At 30.9% G+C, this 16,767-nt stretch overlaps 2 protein-coding genes across 2 annotated transcripts; one reads left to right on the top strand and one right to left on the bottom strand.

The window, feature by feature from the left end:
• Window positions 1-312: 312 nt before the first annotated feature.
• LOC148230797 (protein YIPF6) lies at window positions 313-4,938 on the bottom strand. Its single transcript, XM_088194037.1, has 6 exons — window positions 4,828-4,938; window positions 4,387-4,509; window positions 1,234-1,312; window positions 987-1,161; window positions 755-912; window positions 313-680 (listed from the first exon to the last, which is right to left on the bottom strand). Exons 1-6 carry the CDS (start codon window positions 4,846-4,848, stop codon window positions 562-564), a joined length of 675 nt encoding a protein of 224 aa, XP_088050163.1. The 5' UTR covers window positions 4,849-4,938; the 3' UTR covers window positions 313-561.
• A 1,701-nt stretch (window positions 4,939-6,639) lies between these two features.
• Window positions 6,640-7,002, top strand: LOC148230796 (putative salivary secreted peptide). The gene has a single exon (XM_088195790.1). The coding sequence runs from the start codon at window positions 6,640-6,642 to the stop codon at window positions 7,000-7,002; it is 363 nt and encodes a 120-aa protein (XP_088051916.1).
• Window positions 7,003-16,767: the final 9,765 nt, after the last annotated feature.

Below are 16,767 nucleotides of genomic sequence, written 5' to 3'. Positions count from 1 at the left end.
GTAAGGTCACGATAATTCAGATTAATAGACGTAATATTTTTATTCTAATAATTCTGCACAAAGGTTATCTCAACAACACATAAAGAATACTTTTGATAGTAATGTTAAAAACTAATAAAATCTCAATTTTGGAATTGAAAACATATTCACATCCTTTACGTTGTAATATATAATTAAAATTATATGAAAGGTAGTCATAGATAGGGAACTGATTAGTAATATTAAAAGTTTTATATAGCAAAAAACTATTAAAATACATACTAATATGTTGACCAATCTAAACATATAATATTGATTAAAAAAATGCTTATATAAACATTAATTGACTTATTTTATTTAGAATTATTAATATATATAAATATGTGTCTTATTAAAATAATACATTTACAAATTATACATTAACCAAAAGTGGATTTTCTTAATAATCAAATTCAGTTGTGAAGGAATTATATTCATTATATAATACAGTAAAGTATTTTTTTTCAAATCATTTTACTGTATTACATTTATAATTTATAATATTACATTAACATTGTACAAGTTAAAATGCAAAAAGTAAACTTATGTATTTGTGCGAGATATTACAAGCCATGAAATGATAAGATAAAAGAGACCGATGGGATACATAGCCAAAGCTTTTTTACCCGCTGGTTGACTATCGCCGAGGAATACTGTTGATGCTGTAATCATTGACATTTCCATTATTTAAGTGTTTTTTTTAATAAGTTATGTTATATATTTGTACTGTACATACCAAACGTGGCCCAAAAGAAACCAATAACGGTTATGATTAATCTCAAGAAAAATAAGAATGACGTTTGTGTTTTTAATAAGATTATTCTGCATATCAATAGAGCGATTGACGTCGGAAGGAGACAATATCCGAGTACGCATACTGATTGAAAGAATGATCTAAAATGTAATGTGTTATTTTATTAATAAAATGTTAATTTATTATTACATATGTTTTTAATTATTGAACTTACATATTTCCTCCAAGTAATTTAGAATTTAATGTCACAACCATAGATCCGATCCAAACGATGACAAACACTTCAGCGAATTCAGGTCCTCCATCACTTGAATTATCAGCTTTGTCAGTAGAGCCTTGTAATATTGTTGCCATTAACGTGCAAAGTAAAAGTGGTCCCCAAAGATCCCCTAATTAATAAAATAATAAAAGTATGAATATTAGTAGAGCGCAGATAAAATTGTTTTTAAATAATGTCTTACATTCTTTTAGTAAGCTGGCCTTTTCTTTTGGATAAAGTACATGATAAAATTTGACACCTACAGCTTTCAAGTCTCGTAACTGTAATATAAATAATATATATTGGTTATTATTTATTATTTTGTAATAATAGCATATATAAAAAATAAATACACAGGAAAACAGTTCCTCAATAGGAGATACATCAAGAGAATGCGTCACACAAACAAAAAACGTTTGTATGTATGATATGGGAATGTGCTATTTAAAATTGGATTAGCAACAAATCTCGTCAAAAATTAAATGCCCAAGTATCAGGGAAAATATTAGTAAGCTTGATATTTTAGATTAATATGTTTAATAAGGTTTTTCTTAAGTTGAGCTGTGCTGCCAAATCCTAAGTTGACTTTAAGTAAAAGTAGGGGTAGATGTAGTGAAAAAAATTTAAGATGTTGCTGATACACGAACAACGATGAATGCCACATTTTTAGATTTAATAGTGATATATGTGAATAGATCTCAACGATATAAATTATAAATAATATTAAAAAAAAATTTAAAGGCATCTAGGGATTGCAATAATACAAGGATTTTCAATACCGGTAATACCAAGAGAAAAAACAGTCAATACCGGTATTGACATTATTATTATTTTAATTAATAAGTAATAAACAAGAAGAGAAAAAATAATCAGAGTACCACTTGTGTGTATCACTATGTAAATTGATTAGCAAAACTAAAGTATTGGAATACCCCAGCAATTATTGTTTCCATATATTAAATATTTAAAATATATCACTATCCCCATTAATGTTTTGTATAAATTTGTGACTTTAAGATTTTTTGTTTGATTTTAAATTGTTTTTTATTACATCACAATTAAATTACAACTATACTTAATTGTCATGTTCAGTATTTTTAAACATTGTTTAGTCGGCTAATCTGATAGGTGTATATGTATATATATTCAAAAGCAAACTAAATGCTTCTTTGCTAAGTTTATGCTGTAATTTATTGTTAAATGTTAATACGTGCTTGCGAATTTTGCGACAAAATACAAGGATTCAAGAGTCGGAACATTTTCTTTGAATATATTAAATGGGTATGTAGTAACTATTGTCGTTTTTTTTGAAATATAATAAACAAGTTGTCGACAATTATGACCAATTATTTGTCTGACAATTTATAAATATTTCGTGTTCCAAACAATAAGAATCGTTTAAAATAATCTTCTTTGCATTCAGGTACTTCTAAAACTAGTCCTTTATTGTGTTATCTATGAGTATCAATAAAAATCAATAAGATGAATGCGTACCAAGACCCTTTTGTTTAATTTATTTCTTCACATTTATTCGTTCATTACATTGTCGAAGAAAATATATTTAAAAATGCAGGTAGCAAATCTTTCATCTTTTGTAACAATAAGTCTAAGAAAATGTCATCTTTGACAAAATATCGTCTTTTGTTGACCGCTTCTGGATGCCTCTTAAGTTTTTAGAGCACCACTAGCCAATTTATTCCAATAAAATATATTCCTGTTTCTCGGAACTTTAATAACAAGCATTAACAAAGAGATAATGTACATTAAGGCCTATTACGCACTGTCGACTAGCCGCCGCCGGCTCAAAAACATAGGCAACTAGGCTAGGCGGCTAAGCCGAGCGACTCGAGGTCGAGTAGTACATTCGCGAAGAAATTGCAATATTAATCTTAAAGAGAAAAAATATTATTTTAATTTCAATATAATATTTAATTTCCCCGTATGAAATATAAATTTATATATCTCGTACAGTTTTTTAGATGCTAAATTCTCCGGTTATTCAATTTCGCAAAACCCATTTACGGATTAAGTAAGTAGTAAGAGCGGTGCATCGAAAAGGGACATACATAACAGTCCGAAAGTATTATTTTACAATTTAAGATTTATGACCTATTTTGTTTCGGCATCTGCAGATATGAATAGAGCAAATTTTGCATGTACAATGATGAGGTTTATGATGGTTTCAAGTTTATAATCCGTGAGAGTCGAAAATGGTCGGCACTTCAGTTTCTTTTAATCCTTTGACTCATAATAGAAACACGTTTTTACTGTCAATAATGTATTAGGATAGTTAGGACGTTTTACGTATTTTTACGTAAATTTATATATTACAATTATACCATGCTCACAGACAAAGGGCAATATCATCCATAATAGATTTGTAAAAATCAGTATTTTTAGCCGTCGCTGTAATTAATTTTGAAGTACTAATTTAAATCAAAATTTTAATTTGCCGATTGAAATTTAGGAACACCTCCTCGTCTTCTTACTTATATTTTTTATTAAACCTCCACTTTTTGTTTCCCAAATGTAATTATAAATGTATCTGTATTATTTTAATAAAATTAATTTAAATCGAGAAGCAAGAAATAATATAATATAATAATAGATATAATTTCACAATAAATTTATTTTCGTTATCAATATTTATATAAAATTACTGTAAACAATTTGGGATTCAATTTCTACGATGAGCTTTTCTGTGTCGTACAAAAATTTTGTGCGAATGATAAATAAGTCGCTTCGAAAGTCGCTCCTCGTGTGAATGCACTCATCTAAACCCATGCTTTTATAGGTTGCGGCAACAGGCAAGTCACCTGTGCATCACCTCTGCGCAGGATCGCGCCGGACGCTCCGACGACTCGGCGCCTGCGTGCGTATGCACCCATTTAAAACCATATAAAGTACAGTCGCCGGGTGGCTAGTCGCCGGCGACTCGTCGACAGTGCATAATAGGTCTAAGAGTAAAGTGGAGCGAGTTGCACATTGGTAGTTTTTTATAAGTAACATCTCAACCTTTATAAAAATTGGTGAGAAAGCCACATTGCTTAAATGGACGCAGTCTACGGACAACAGACCAATATAGCTAGAGCCAAAAGACTGATACAAGATCGGTAGAGGTAACAACAATCTTGGAAAAAGCAAATGGTAGTTAAAGGCTGTGGTACGAGCTGCAGAAATTAATATATTAGGTATTGTATGAATGACAAAAAAAAAACAAAAATATAGACTACGAAATATTAAGAAACACAGAGTAGGACTGACCAAATGTGGTTCAACCAGTGATAGGATCACGACCTTGAGAACATTAAGAGGAAAACGAGCAAAAATAACGTAGAAGTATTATATAACAAACCACTGTATCTTTAATAGGTTCGTCAAGCGTATTAAATTCTAATTTTCCGTCAGGTCCGATTGCCGGTTGTGATCCTGGAACAACCATTTCTCCATCGACACTCCCAGGATACGAGTCGAACATCTGTAAATATATTATTATAGTTTTATGTTAAGCATTTCTGAATATTGTATATATTGCATTTTTTATAGGTTATGTTTAAAGATACTTGAGAGTTAGAAGATTGTTCTTATTTATAATATATATAAATGTATTGCCGAATAACATGTTTTATGCGATATGCTATTTAAGTGTATAAAATTTTGATGTGGTAAAAGTTTGACGTTGAAATACTGAACAGTAGCTATCTGAGTGAATACAGAATAAGTATGACCAACTGTTATTGTAATGCATTAAATTGGTTATTTCTATAATACTTTTAATAACTATATGAGTTCTTACTTCTAATTTAGCTTCGTTCATTGTTGTTGTGTTAATATCGTACAAATGTCAACGTGACAGTCGATAACCGCACCTGCGACGTAGTGCCAACACAACAAACAAATCAGTGCTGCCAACGCTAGTAAAATAAGTATAAAGGGGAAGATTTATTTAAATTTGATTGTATTGTTGTGAAACACTTACTTAAAGTGATTGTATTTTTCTAAAAAACTTACTACAATTACTTACAGCAAATCGAAAAATCCTATATGTTATACATTTGTTTAAGGTCTATATTGTTTGCTTACATAAGTATTAGTTTAAAAAAATATTAGTAAAAATACAATGTTAGGAATGTTTTATTTGAGTTATGTCAATGTTCGAAAGCATTAACAATGTTAATTTAGACAGGAATCGCGTTTCATACTAAAATTTGTACACACACTTGATAGATATTATATTATCATAGCTTTTATTTTGTGATATTGAATTATTATTTTTCATTTTGTGATTCTTGCTGTCTGTTTTTTTTTTGAGTAAATTATTCGAAATGCAAAATGCAATTCTTTAAAAAGTATTTATTATTTGATATTGTAATTGTTTTTCAAAATGGTTAATATAATATTTAATACACTTATGTCAGCTCAATCCGCAACACAATCGTGGAATGCACTATTTACCATCATCTTTAGTTCCTACATAGTCGGCAAATGTCACTCTTTCAATATCCTTATTATCTGCGGGACCAGGTAAAAGTCGTATCTAGTAAATATGGTGGCTGTGGAATAACTATAGTGTCTTTTTGTCTAAATTAATCACGAATTAATAGTGTGAGCTAGTGCGTTATTATAGTGCAAAATCCAAAAGTTTATTGCCCTCAATTCTGGTAATATTATTCCCAATGCTTCATGTACGGCATAAAACTGCAAGGTTATAACAAAATGTTCCCGTAATTATGGGCAAAGTAATAATGTATCGAAAACAAACAAAAAAATAATTGAGTAAAAATTTTATTTTATTTAAAAAATATTTGTGATACTGATAAACGTTTGGGCAAAAGGCTAAGTTATTCTATCGACCAGTAGATGGTGTTAATATAACTTCGATACTTTAATAAAAAAAACAGGGTGTTTAACTTTTCTATTATTCTTTAAATATTAGGATGTTAAAATGTTAAACGGTTATAAAAGCAAATTTTGAGGCTTTTCTGTGCCGAAACTTAGGGTAAGCAAATTAAAAATTTCACCAGTCAATGAGTTTTAAAACGTTATACTACAAAAAAGAGGCTATAAAAAGTTAAATATTTGACAAATTCCAATTGTTATTGCGTATAATTTGTAGCTTTTACTTATCGAATTCGTTTCTGTATTACGTCATGTAAATTGAATGTATAATATAATTTTAATATTAATTACTCAGCGTCATTCACGGATATACTATAATACATAAACATATTATGTACGTATATATTATATGTATACATATGTAGAAATAGAGAAGAGATAAAATACATGCAAAGAAAGACAATATTATATAGTACAATTAGTCGCTATGTTAAGATTATAATGTGACTAATTTAAGATTGGAAAAATAATTCAATTGAATTTCTATTATCAATAAAATCTTAATAGATATTGACAATATAATTTAAGATAGAGAACTGGTATATAAATTAAGGTCGAAGATTATCGTTACTCAGTTGATTTTAAAATCTTCAACGAATACATCTTTCAGAGTATAAAATAAGGTAATTTTTATTAATATATTTTAAGGTTTGCACATTACATTATATGTTTATTATTGTATACATATATTGGACGTTTTAGTTAAAAAATGGCTTCCAAATTCGTGTTTCTGTTGTTCGCTGTTGCTTTTTTGCAATGCGCTCTTGGACAGAGCCACAATTGGGAAATAGGAAATAAGGGACCAAACGACGTGCGCCTCCATTATGAAATTGTGCAAAAATCTTATTCACCTTTGCAAATCGTGACAAAGGACATCACATTCCCTGCTAAAGGATCAACAAACTATATTCCTATCACATATGTGAGAGCTCTCGACCAATACATAAATGGCGACGGTGGATACGTTACTTTGCTGGATGGAGGAGTTGGATTCCAAAACGTGAAATTGCACTTCAAATCTCAAAGGGGACACGGATTCAACTTTATCCTCGAAATCTGGGGCCGTTATTGAAATTTATAAATATTTAATCTGTCGGAATAAATTATTTTAACTAACGTTTGTGTTTTATTATGTAAGTATTCTATCAAAAGTCTTGATTATTATTTTTTAAATTTTCTACAGCAGCGATTCGAAATTAAATTTAGCCACGGAACCCTTTAATATATAGTATAATAAAATAAAATATCATCAACTTGAGACACAAGACAGTTCATCCGAATTCGCACCAAGTGTAGCTATGCCGATCATTGACATATATAAAGCAGTCGCTTCTCTCTTCGTGTGAACCTTCGTCTAGCGATGACGTTCGAAGTCCCCGATCAGCATAAAATATATATTTAATGAGATATATTTTTTCCGCTTTTAGCAAGAAAACTCTGTTCACAAGTTTTCCTCACTTTTTTGCCATTTTGCTGTACTTTGGATATATAAAATTATAAAAGAGAGAGAACTACTAATTATTTAAAATTCAACCATACCGTTAGATTATAAAACCCTCTTTTAAAAAACTCACCCTTGTAAATATTTTTCGAATTAAGCATAATCTGGCCCTCAATCACTGCAATCACTGATGTTGCTGATGTTTTAAGAAACATCAGCAATCCGGTCATAGAAATCAGGCCGTTTTATTTCTAATTCACTCGTACACTTCTTCGAGTGACGTGTATGTATTGCTACACTAAACTTTCATATTGCAATTTTATTTATATTGGTAACATAATGTCATATTAGTTCTTTGTGAAGTTACCTTCAACATACAAAATAGTGTTAAGGATTTCTATCACAATTTTAAGGTTTTCATTTGACTCATCTTCGTAAGTAGTTAGAAGAAGAGGAAGGATTGCTATAAAACTTTAGATATTACAAGGTATATACTATGTAATTCGTTCAATACGGATTACATAATGTCTGAAGAATTTATGTGAAACTCTACATGCAAGCAGAGAAGGAATTTGAAGGGTTCCTTATTAAGCGATTCCGATGCTAAAAGCTAAGCTAGCCTTAATAAGTGTTTGTAGAACGCCCCCCTGTGAACTTTTTTCGATTAACCGTGAATTCTCCGTTCGCGTGTAAAACGCGAAAAGGTGAAAAGCGAAAAGGAGATTGGATCCGGATTTTCTTCGACAAGTTTAAGTCGCCTTTCTCGAGCATCTCATAAGCTACGTTTACATATGCATATAACAAGCCAGTTATGTTACGTACTCATACATATACATATATAGATCTGATATAAAAAATGTATTCAAATAGTTAAATAAAATATTCGTATGAAATTTCCAAATAAACATTTACGAATTCGGTTATTTAAAAAAAAATATAAAATAACTGACTTATTTCTTAATCATTGGTTACATAAACTTATGGTTTTTATAATATTTGATCAGTTTTTATTTTATTTATATTTGGTCAACTTTGATTTTTGTAACGTATTGTATTTTTTAAGTTCTTATCAGATCAATTAATCATGAAAAACGGATTTATATCATAATTGGAATTTAATTCCAATCGTTGTGTAAGAGATATTTTATCGTTGATAAGAACATTTTTAAAAACACGTATTATCTTTTTAATTCTTTTAATTCTTTCATACATGCTTATAGTATAATTGTATCCATACATACTTAAATAAATAATAAATGCTATTAAATATTTTTCTTTATTATTATTACGAGAAATAAGTCACACCATAAATATAAATAAAGGAAATAAATAAATAAATATTACCCTATATATCTGGAATATAAAAAAAACGGGAATTCAACCACTTCATGGTCCAGCATTTTTGGGTTTAAAAAGCTGGTGATAGTATATTTTATAAACATATATAAATCACCACATATATAGAGTAACGTAGATGCCACAATCAGGTGGTGGAGTTGAAATGGCAGGTTTTAAGTCGTATCACGGATGCGGCTTTTGGAAGTCGTAGAGTTTTCGCTGGCGATCCGCTGATGTCTCTCGTGTCGATGAAGTCTCCTGGCTCGTCCTGCTTCTGTGATTCCGTGGTATCTCTCTGTGTCGTTTCTCTTCTATATCTCTCATCGCGTCTCTGATTTCTGTGCCCAAGTATCACATCTTTTATAATGCTTGTTCGAGACGGCGTACAAAGTCATTCTTCAAGAGCACTAATTAAATGTGAAATATAAATAATTTATTTATTTTTATAGTGTAGTTAGAGAGGGATTAGTAATAGCCTGCATACTTGAAATGGGAAGAGTACACAATGATAGTGATATAATATATATATAATTTAATGTTTGATAATTGAAATCACTTTTTCAATCCGTTAGTCATATGACCACAGAAAGGATTCTTGCTCATTGGCAAAAGAAAGTTAGAAGTCGGATCTGTTCACTTAAGCTCCCACGGGTACTTCCGTATGACCCGAACCTTTGTGCACTGCGGACGTATGAAGCGGGAGGACTTAAAAACTCCATTTTATTCAAAACTTTACTTAGGAAACAAGATAAGGAAAGTTCACTCTCAAGGAGAACGAGCGAGGGGTGGGAGACATAACTCGTATTTAATTATACGAATGAAGTATAACAAAACAAAGTTAGATTGATGTAATCATGACGCGGAACCCATCTTTTGATCGTGCATAATTAAAAATATTAATATTCACCAAAACAAGAGTACAACATCAGAGAGTAGAAATTCTCAAGTTGGGGTTTAATTGTAGCAATCGGGACGCGAAACTCGTTAAAAGTTTCTATTAAACGCAGCGAAAGTTTGAGGTGTACATATCTAACAAGTTGAATAGTAAGTCAACGTCAATGTTATTGTAAATAAGTTCGAATATTCATACAGCTTCATCGGTGCAGTTGCAATCGTAGGTTTAAATAACACGCAGATCAGAAGCAAGTTATTGGAAAATGGTGCACTTATATAAGGGGTTGAGAATATTATTGTGATAATGAATTCAGAGGCTTTTATGTGAACGTTTATTTTTATAAAATATAAATTTATTATATGATTTTTATCTTTTGATTCGCATTAATTTAAAATCATGTAGAATTTGTGAAATTATAATAATCTGAACCGTAGGTGACTAGACCAGTAAGTTTGGTTGTCCCTTGAGAACTTAAAAGTTGAAAAAAAAACCCCCCTATAGCGAAGTTTCCTATAGCGTTTGCGGCAGTCCCTCCTACATCGTCCCCCCGTATGCGCATTCACATAAAGCATGCATTAGGGCGCCATGTCGACGTCACATCTCGCGTCTCTTTCTAGCATTCACTCGTCTCTTTCTAGCATCGTCTTAGAGGCGCCTCGCTGCCGCTCGCACCGACTATTACTATAGAACCAAACAACCTAACCTTTTTTTAATGATAATGTATTGATTTATTCTCATTTCGATATATCTTGTAATTGTCCAGCATCATCCAATCTATGACCAACTGATCCCGCGATCGCAGCGGCGTATGAAGCGACGCCTGTGAGTATTTGTGGAACTGATTTAGGCGCCGGCGTGAAACGTCATCGTGACGTCACTGTGGCGCCCTAACGCGTGTATATTGTGAATTTGCCCCCCGTATAGCGTACTTTTTGTTACTATTTGTTTCTTGACTTCGCTAGACGTATACTGTGACAGGCAAAACGCTGCCGCAATCATCACAATACAGTAATATTGAAACATTACTATGGAAAAAAATATGATCAAGCAAATCAATGTAAACTTTTTTAATACATTATATAATATATACACTTTTCAATTTTCATTTCTAATTTTTTTTACAAAATTATTGAATTATGTAATAAATATCTATTACAAATCGTTAAATAAGACACATGCTCTTGTTAAAAAACTAAATACAGGGTAATTTAATACATGCAAATGGGAAAAAAGTTTGATTTGCTGATTTCGTTAAATTAACAAAATACATTCACAAAAAACTCCTCAAATTTTGTGCCTAGTCCACTCTATAACGTCCCAATCACTACGCTATAGGGGGGGTCCACTTTTTTACCGGAGGTGTTTACCGGATTTATTCACCATGTTACTTAGCTTTTTAAGATGTATTGCCCTTTTTCTTACTCGCATCTTGTTTGCCGATATTTCGACCACTGATGATTATATTCCAGCCGCCGCAGACTCTTGAATTGCGTCTCTTATGATTCGATCTTGTATTTTGTTATTTTTCTGTTTGTTTGTTACTAAGGGAATAACAAATGCATTCATTTTAGAATTGGTTTACTTAAACAACTTTTTATATTTGTATGAATTTTGTTAAAATTGAATTTAGCTTTCACGTCGTCTCTGTTATTTAGTGCTATTTTTTAATCACAGTTTATATGTTGATTTTCATTGAAAGTGTGGCTTGGCAAAGTTAATTTTTGATCAAAGCATTTTCTCGCGTTTCTATGTTATGTCTACGGTTTGTTTGCCCAATGTAAATTTTGTCACAATCATTACAATAAATTTGGTACACTCCTTTTCATTATTAATTTTGTCTTTTCCATTCAGTAAAATGGTTCTAATTTTATTTTGAGATTTAAAAATTGTCCTAGCACCTTCTTTGGAAAGTTCTTGTCCTATATTTTCTTAAATTCCTTGAACATATGGTAAATGTAAAATACCATTCAATTTTTTATTTATATCTACTTTTTTATTATTATTATTTTGTCTTTCTTTCGCGAATGTTAGTGAAGCTATTTAATTTTATTACATCTTTGAAATTTTTAATTCCTAATTTTATGTTCTCTATCCGAAAGTTTGTCTGCTGTATAAAATAGAGATATTTTAAGAGAGAAACTATTCATTTTTCAATCCTTTGAGGAATCATAATATCATGCTAGATTGTAAAAATCTCAGGCACTTCACTTCAAAGAGCCAAATAAAAGAATTTAATTTCACTTATTATTTTTTTATATGACGTAAAATATAAATATTTATATATATCTAAAAATAAAGGCTGCCTTTGTATACCACTTACATATATGAAAGCGGATCTTAACTTTATTTATCGACATCAACAAGATACAGGAATAAGTTGAATGTCACTCCCTATTAGGGTTTCCAAATATTCGTTGATTTCAACTACTATATAAATAACGAATATAAAACAATAAATTATGATAATATCGACTATATTCAAAAAGCTATTAATAATAAAAAAATACAGTTAAAATAATGTATACATGTATATACATTATAAAAATAACAATAAAAGTTTTAATTTAAAAATACTACTACGAATTGCTTAACAACATATTACAATAATTAATTACTTAGACAAACTTAAAATTAAACATTATTCGTATTGATTTTAGATAAATAAAATACTAGTCATTGAGAAAATTCACAACTGCATAATATATTATTAACTCTGAAATATGAGTAATTTATAATTTAGAAAGTACTTTTTATTATTTTGAATAAGGCTGCTTCTTTGATGGTTATTAGCTGGGTTGCCATGGTTGTTATAAATAACATAAACAGTAGAAGATAAATTTCACCAAACACAAAGGGCTGTTTATGCTGTAGAGTACATTGGGAGAAAAATTGTTGCAATCTACAAAGGTTTGTATATTTCAATACTCTATTTATAAAGTTTATTACAAATATGAACAAATACTTTAAACTCCTTCCATATATTTCTACTCCCTACATATGAATTCCGTTTTCCACAATCAACCAATTTTGAAAAAGGTGTAAAATTAAATAATATGTTTAATTCATTACATCGATTATGTCAATTATAAGCTAGCAGTGATATTATGTGGATAGATTTTCATCTCCTTAGAATTCGCAGTTTTGTTTATTTACGTCACCATGGAGTTGATAATAAGGTTCTTTCTAACTTTTCTTTAGTATGATATATAACTAAATTTTATTGAAGCATCTAATATAGATAAAACTACGCAAAGAGAACTCTACCTTAGTTGCATTATTTACATTGTGCCAATACATGGGGCTCGCCTGTTTCATCTCGAACCTAATCTATAAGGGATCTGCTCCGGCTTCCTCATCCTCAGGCGCGTCACATAGGCACATTAAAAAGGTATCCAAAGTGTACCGCCAACTTAGTGTTATCATAAAATATTCAGGCTCGCCGCCGGAGTGCTACCATCGGGTATGAATGCCAAATCAAAAAATTACCATAACCGGGTGTGAAACCGGCTGCTGCGGTTTCTTCTCCTTCGCTCCTCTTAACGTAAACTCGCCAAAACACGGGAGATTTTCCACCATCGTATACGTTCTATACTATATTAGCGGTCGCTTAGAATGCACATATTTTCATAATACGATTTATTTCCAAGCCAACCTTTGCCGAGGTAAATATTTATTCACATTAATGCGTGATAAGAAATTACAAACATGGAGTAAAGGGTGGATAAAAGGTTTGCGGATTAAGTGAAAAGAAAAAAAAATGAGGATTGCTGATATTCTAAAATCTAACGTATATATTAATTTTATTTTTGGCAAGACAAGTACAAAAAATTAAAATAAAGCCATAATAAAATTCTTAATAAGCAAAGAAAGAGTTCTGTAAAATGTCTTTTGACCGTCACTGTATGGTTTATAAGAAGCAGGAATTCTTAGGATTATTTGTGAATTTAAAAAAGCGATATACTCAATACTTACACGTGTTATTCTCATTTATATTTTGGCGAATTATTTTCAACTGATTTCATATGTATATGTGAAATATAGACATGTGTATATAAAATGTTTCACTCGCACTGTAACATATAATTTACCATTAGATAAGCATTTATCTAATAAGTAAAATCCTGTTACATTGAGTGACTGTCTTTGCGACTTATTAATTGTCATAGCAAAAGTGAGTTGAAAAATAATTTGGTCTTTGCTGTTTCTCCTATGCATAAATTATATTAAAGCTGCAATACAGAATCGCTTCAGAAGTGCTTTCTATATTTCATGGTATTCACACAAGTGTCGCTGTGAGTTAGTCGGTTTATAATTGGGTACCTTTCACTGTGGATAAATGCCGTATTGTCGTCTTTACGAAATCTGCTCTCCTGAATGAATTTAACTATAGTATTGCCGAGAACGTTTTAGCACGAATCGTCTACGTCGATGATTTGGGTATAATGTTTGAGAGCACATGGAAATATGTCGCTCGCGTGGTTAAGAAAATCGGCAAAAATGCTAGGTTTCATGTGAAACGCTTAAACATTAATCATTTATTGGCACTTTGATACCAAGTGTCTTTGAAGCTGGGTCTAATTTATGGAATCTTGAGGGAAATACTACTTATTGTTAAAACAAATTAAATAAAATTCTTTAAGTAGCTCTACAAGAGAGATTGTGTCATGTACCAATATTTGTTTGTGATTCTATACTGGCCGCCCTCGGGTGTAACTCCTTGTCTTCAGCATTTTGTGAAGTTGTCATTAATAGTCCGTAGATGCTATGCGTGATCAAGCATTCTTGAATCTCCTCGTAAATTACGAACGTGTGCGTTATTTGAGCATGTATATGATAGAAACACAATTCTCGCAGAAAATAATTTAATAGTAAGACTATTTGTCGGTAAAATTGGCATATACCTTATTAATATAGAGATAATAGTTAAATGAATATTGTTATACAGATATTAAAAGCTCACTACTAAATTGTGCTTGTGTATTTGTAGATAAAATAGATGTATAATGTAACATATGTATATAAATCTGTCAAATTCGATACTCCTTTAAACCGAAGCCCGAGTCTAACAATATATAGCCATACCACATATTTATTATTGTATAATATATCTACACCGTAGATATGATATTTTTAAGGTAATTTATGCAAATATTTAGAGCATCTGGCAGCGTACACAACATAGGTCCAACGAAACGGTTTCGCAGTGTATAAAAGGTTCTTTGTAGAAGTAGCTTTGATCATCCAGTTCGAGAGTTGCGGCACAAAGAGAATTTTCCTATGGTGAAAATTCTATATGTATTACGTTTCATTGCGCTAGTTTTTTTTGCATATTACCATAAAGATTGTACGTGTTGCTTTAGTAAGAATGCTTTGGTTTCCATTGAAAATAAATTTATCTGAAATGAAACGTAGAAATCGTATTTTAATTTGATATTGAAGGGTGTAGAGCTGTAGACAAGACACGGATCAGTTATCTCTGGAGAAATAATAATTGCGCGACTTTTGGACGGGTCTTGAGTTGATCGGTAAAGTTTTCGGTGTACATAGTAGGTATAGCGATCGTTTATTGTATCAGAACCGCAGGAATTCGAGATCGTTGTCTGGCAAAAGTTTGATTGTAATTCTCGACGGCGGAAAACTCTCGGTGGAAAATCGAGATTTCCATTCAACTATTCGACGCTTTGCCTCAACAGTCAATTAAAGCGAACACGAAACGCGCTCGCTGAAGGCTTTGAGCTATTTTTGCTATTTTAAACAGTTTGTATTAGATTCTAACGCCCTTAAACTAGCAAGTTCTTCTTAATTCTTTTCTTGTTATATAATACAAAAGTATTTTTATCATTAATATTATTTTGTTAACATTAAATTAAAATTAAAATAAAAAAATAAATACAACAATAATTTTTTTCCACTAAGTTAGAAGTGAAAGTGGAAATGGGAAAGCACTTAATCAAACTATACTATGGATGAATTCTGCATGTAATTTTAAATAAGAGTTGAATTATCTTATAGTATTTTTAACAAAGATCTTGTATAGCTTTATCGTTATTTATATTTATATTTTTTTAGCGTGCGTTCAAAGTTGATATCAGAAAATAAATTTTGTTGTAGTTAATTATTTATACAACTCTTTTTCTGTAGTAGTATGTTTATTGAAGTATAAAGTTGTTACATTTTGTTTACAAAATACAAAATGGGCCCGCAACGGCCCATGTATGCCAAAGCATGAGAGTCGAGAGAATCCGTCACGCTAGTGTTACCAGAGTGCCGCCAAGTTTTGGCCATAACAAAATCTACATGATTATATATATATATAAATATAAATTGGCCGCTACAACTCAAAGTTTTAAAACTCTTATTGTAGAGTGTTGTTTATATTATCTAATTGATTTTTAGGGCGCACGTGTATTTCCAAACTCAATAAACAAAGAAATATGTATTCAAGTATCGTTTCCTAGTCCATGCTGTATACGTATAATAAAAGCAATTTTTGTATTTTATAGCTTTGTATATATACGCATAGTCGTCCCCAGCGTGATGTTATTACCAAATTACGCTTATTTCCAATGACATTTGGCCATTTGGAACATTACTGCGTATCACACCGGTGTGGTCGCATTTGGCTTACAGTAAGCGTTTTGTTATGGACGTAAAACGGACGCCATTATAGTCAAATAAAGACCATAATAATTATCGATATTATATGTCGTTCAAACCATATGGTATACACTAACATTTTTCTTGTAAAATATTTTTATGACGGTATTAAGTTTCACATGTCATAAATCGTGTACGTTTGAAATATCACCATCACGTAGCAATCGTAATATTGAAAAAAAGAGAGACCGATTGAACAATTAATGTTTGTTTGGTACGATAAGTTTAGTAGCGCAATGAGAAGGCATTTTGAGTAAAATTAAATGACAATAAAATATCATTATTAGTGACAAACATTTTTGCCGCCAGGGGCGTGCCAATAAAATGATTTATTTTTGATAAATTTGGTCGAATACTCCATTCAGCACTTCAATCAAGTGACTATTCAGACACATTTCAAGTACTGATTTCACAAGGACTTCTCCACTTTAGACCAGAATATGGACCACTTTTAGAAGAAATATCTGTATAGTATCCCAATATATTTTACAATGAGTCACTGCTTT

Source organism: Plectrocnemia conspersa, unplaced genomic scaffold (assembly GCF_051122295.1).
Source record: "Plectrocnemia conspersa isolate PC_06_02 unplaced genomic scaffold, ASM5112229v1 ptg000010l, whole genome shotgun sequence".
NCBI lineage: Eukaryota > Metazoa > Arthropoda > Insecta > Trichoptera > Polycentropodidae > Plectrocnemia > Plectrocnemia conspersa.
The sequence above is the reverse complement of the archived record's forward strand: the minus strand, read 5'-3'. Positions and strand labels throughout refer to the sequence as shown.

Bases quoted from the DNA above. Each gene is read 5' to 3' on its own strand.
- LOC148230797 (XM_088194037.1), bottom strand. From the start codon at position 4,848: ATGAACGAAGCTAAATTAGAA. The intron at 1,313-4,386 runs GTTTGTTATATA...TTTATATTACAG, and splicing joins AACCTATTAAAGATACAGTG to TTACGAGACTTGAAAGCTGT. The intron at 681-754 runs GTATGTACAGTA...CAATGATTACAG, and splicing joins TTTCTTTTGGGCCACGTTTG to CATCAACAGTATTCCTCGGC.
- LOC148230796 (XM_088195790.1), top strand. From the start codon at position 6,640: ATGGCTTCCAAATTCGTGTTTCTGTTGTTCGCTGTTGCTTTTTTGCAA.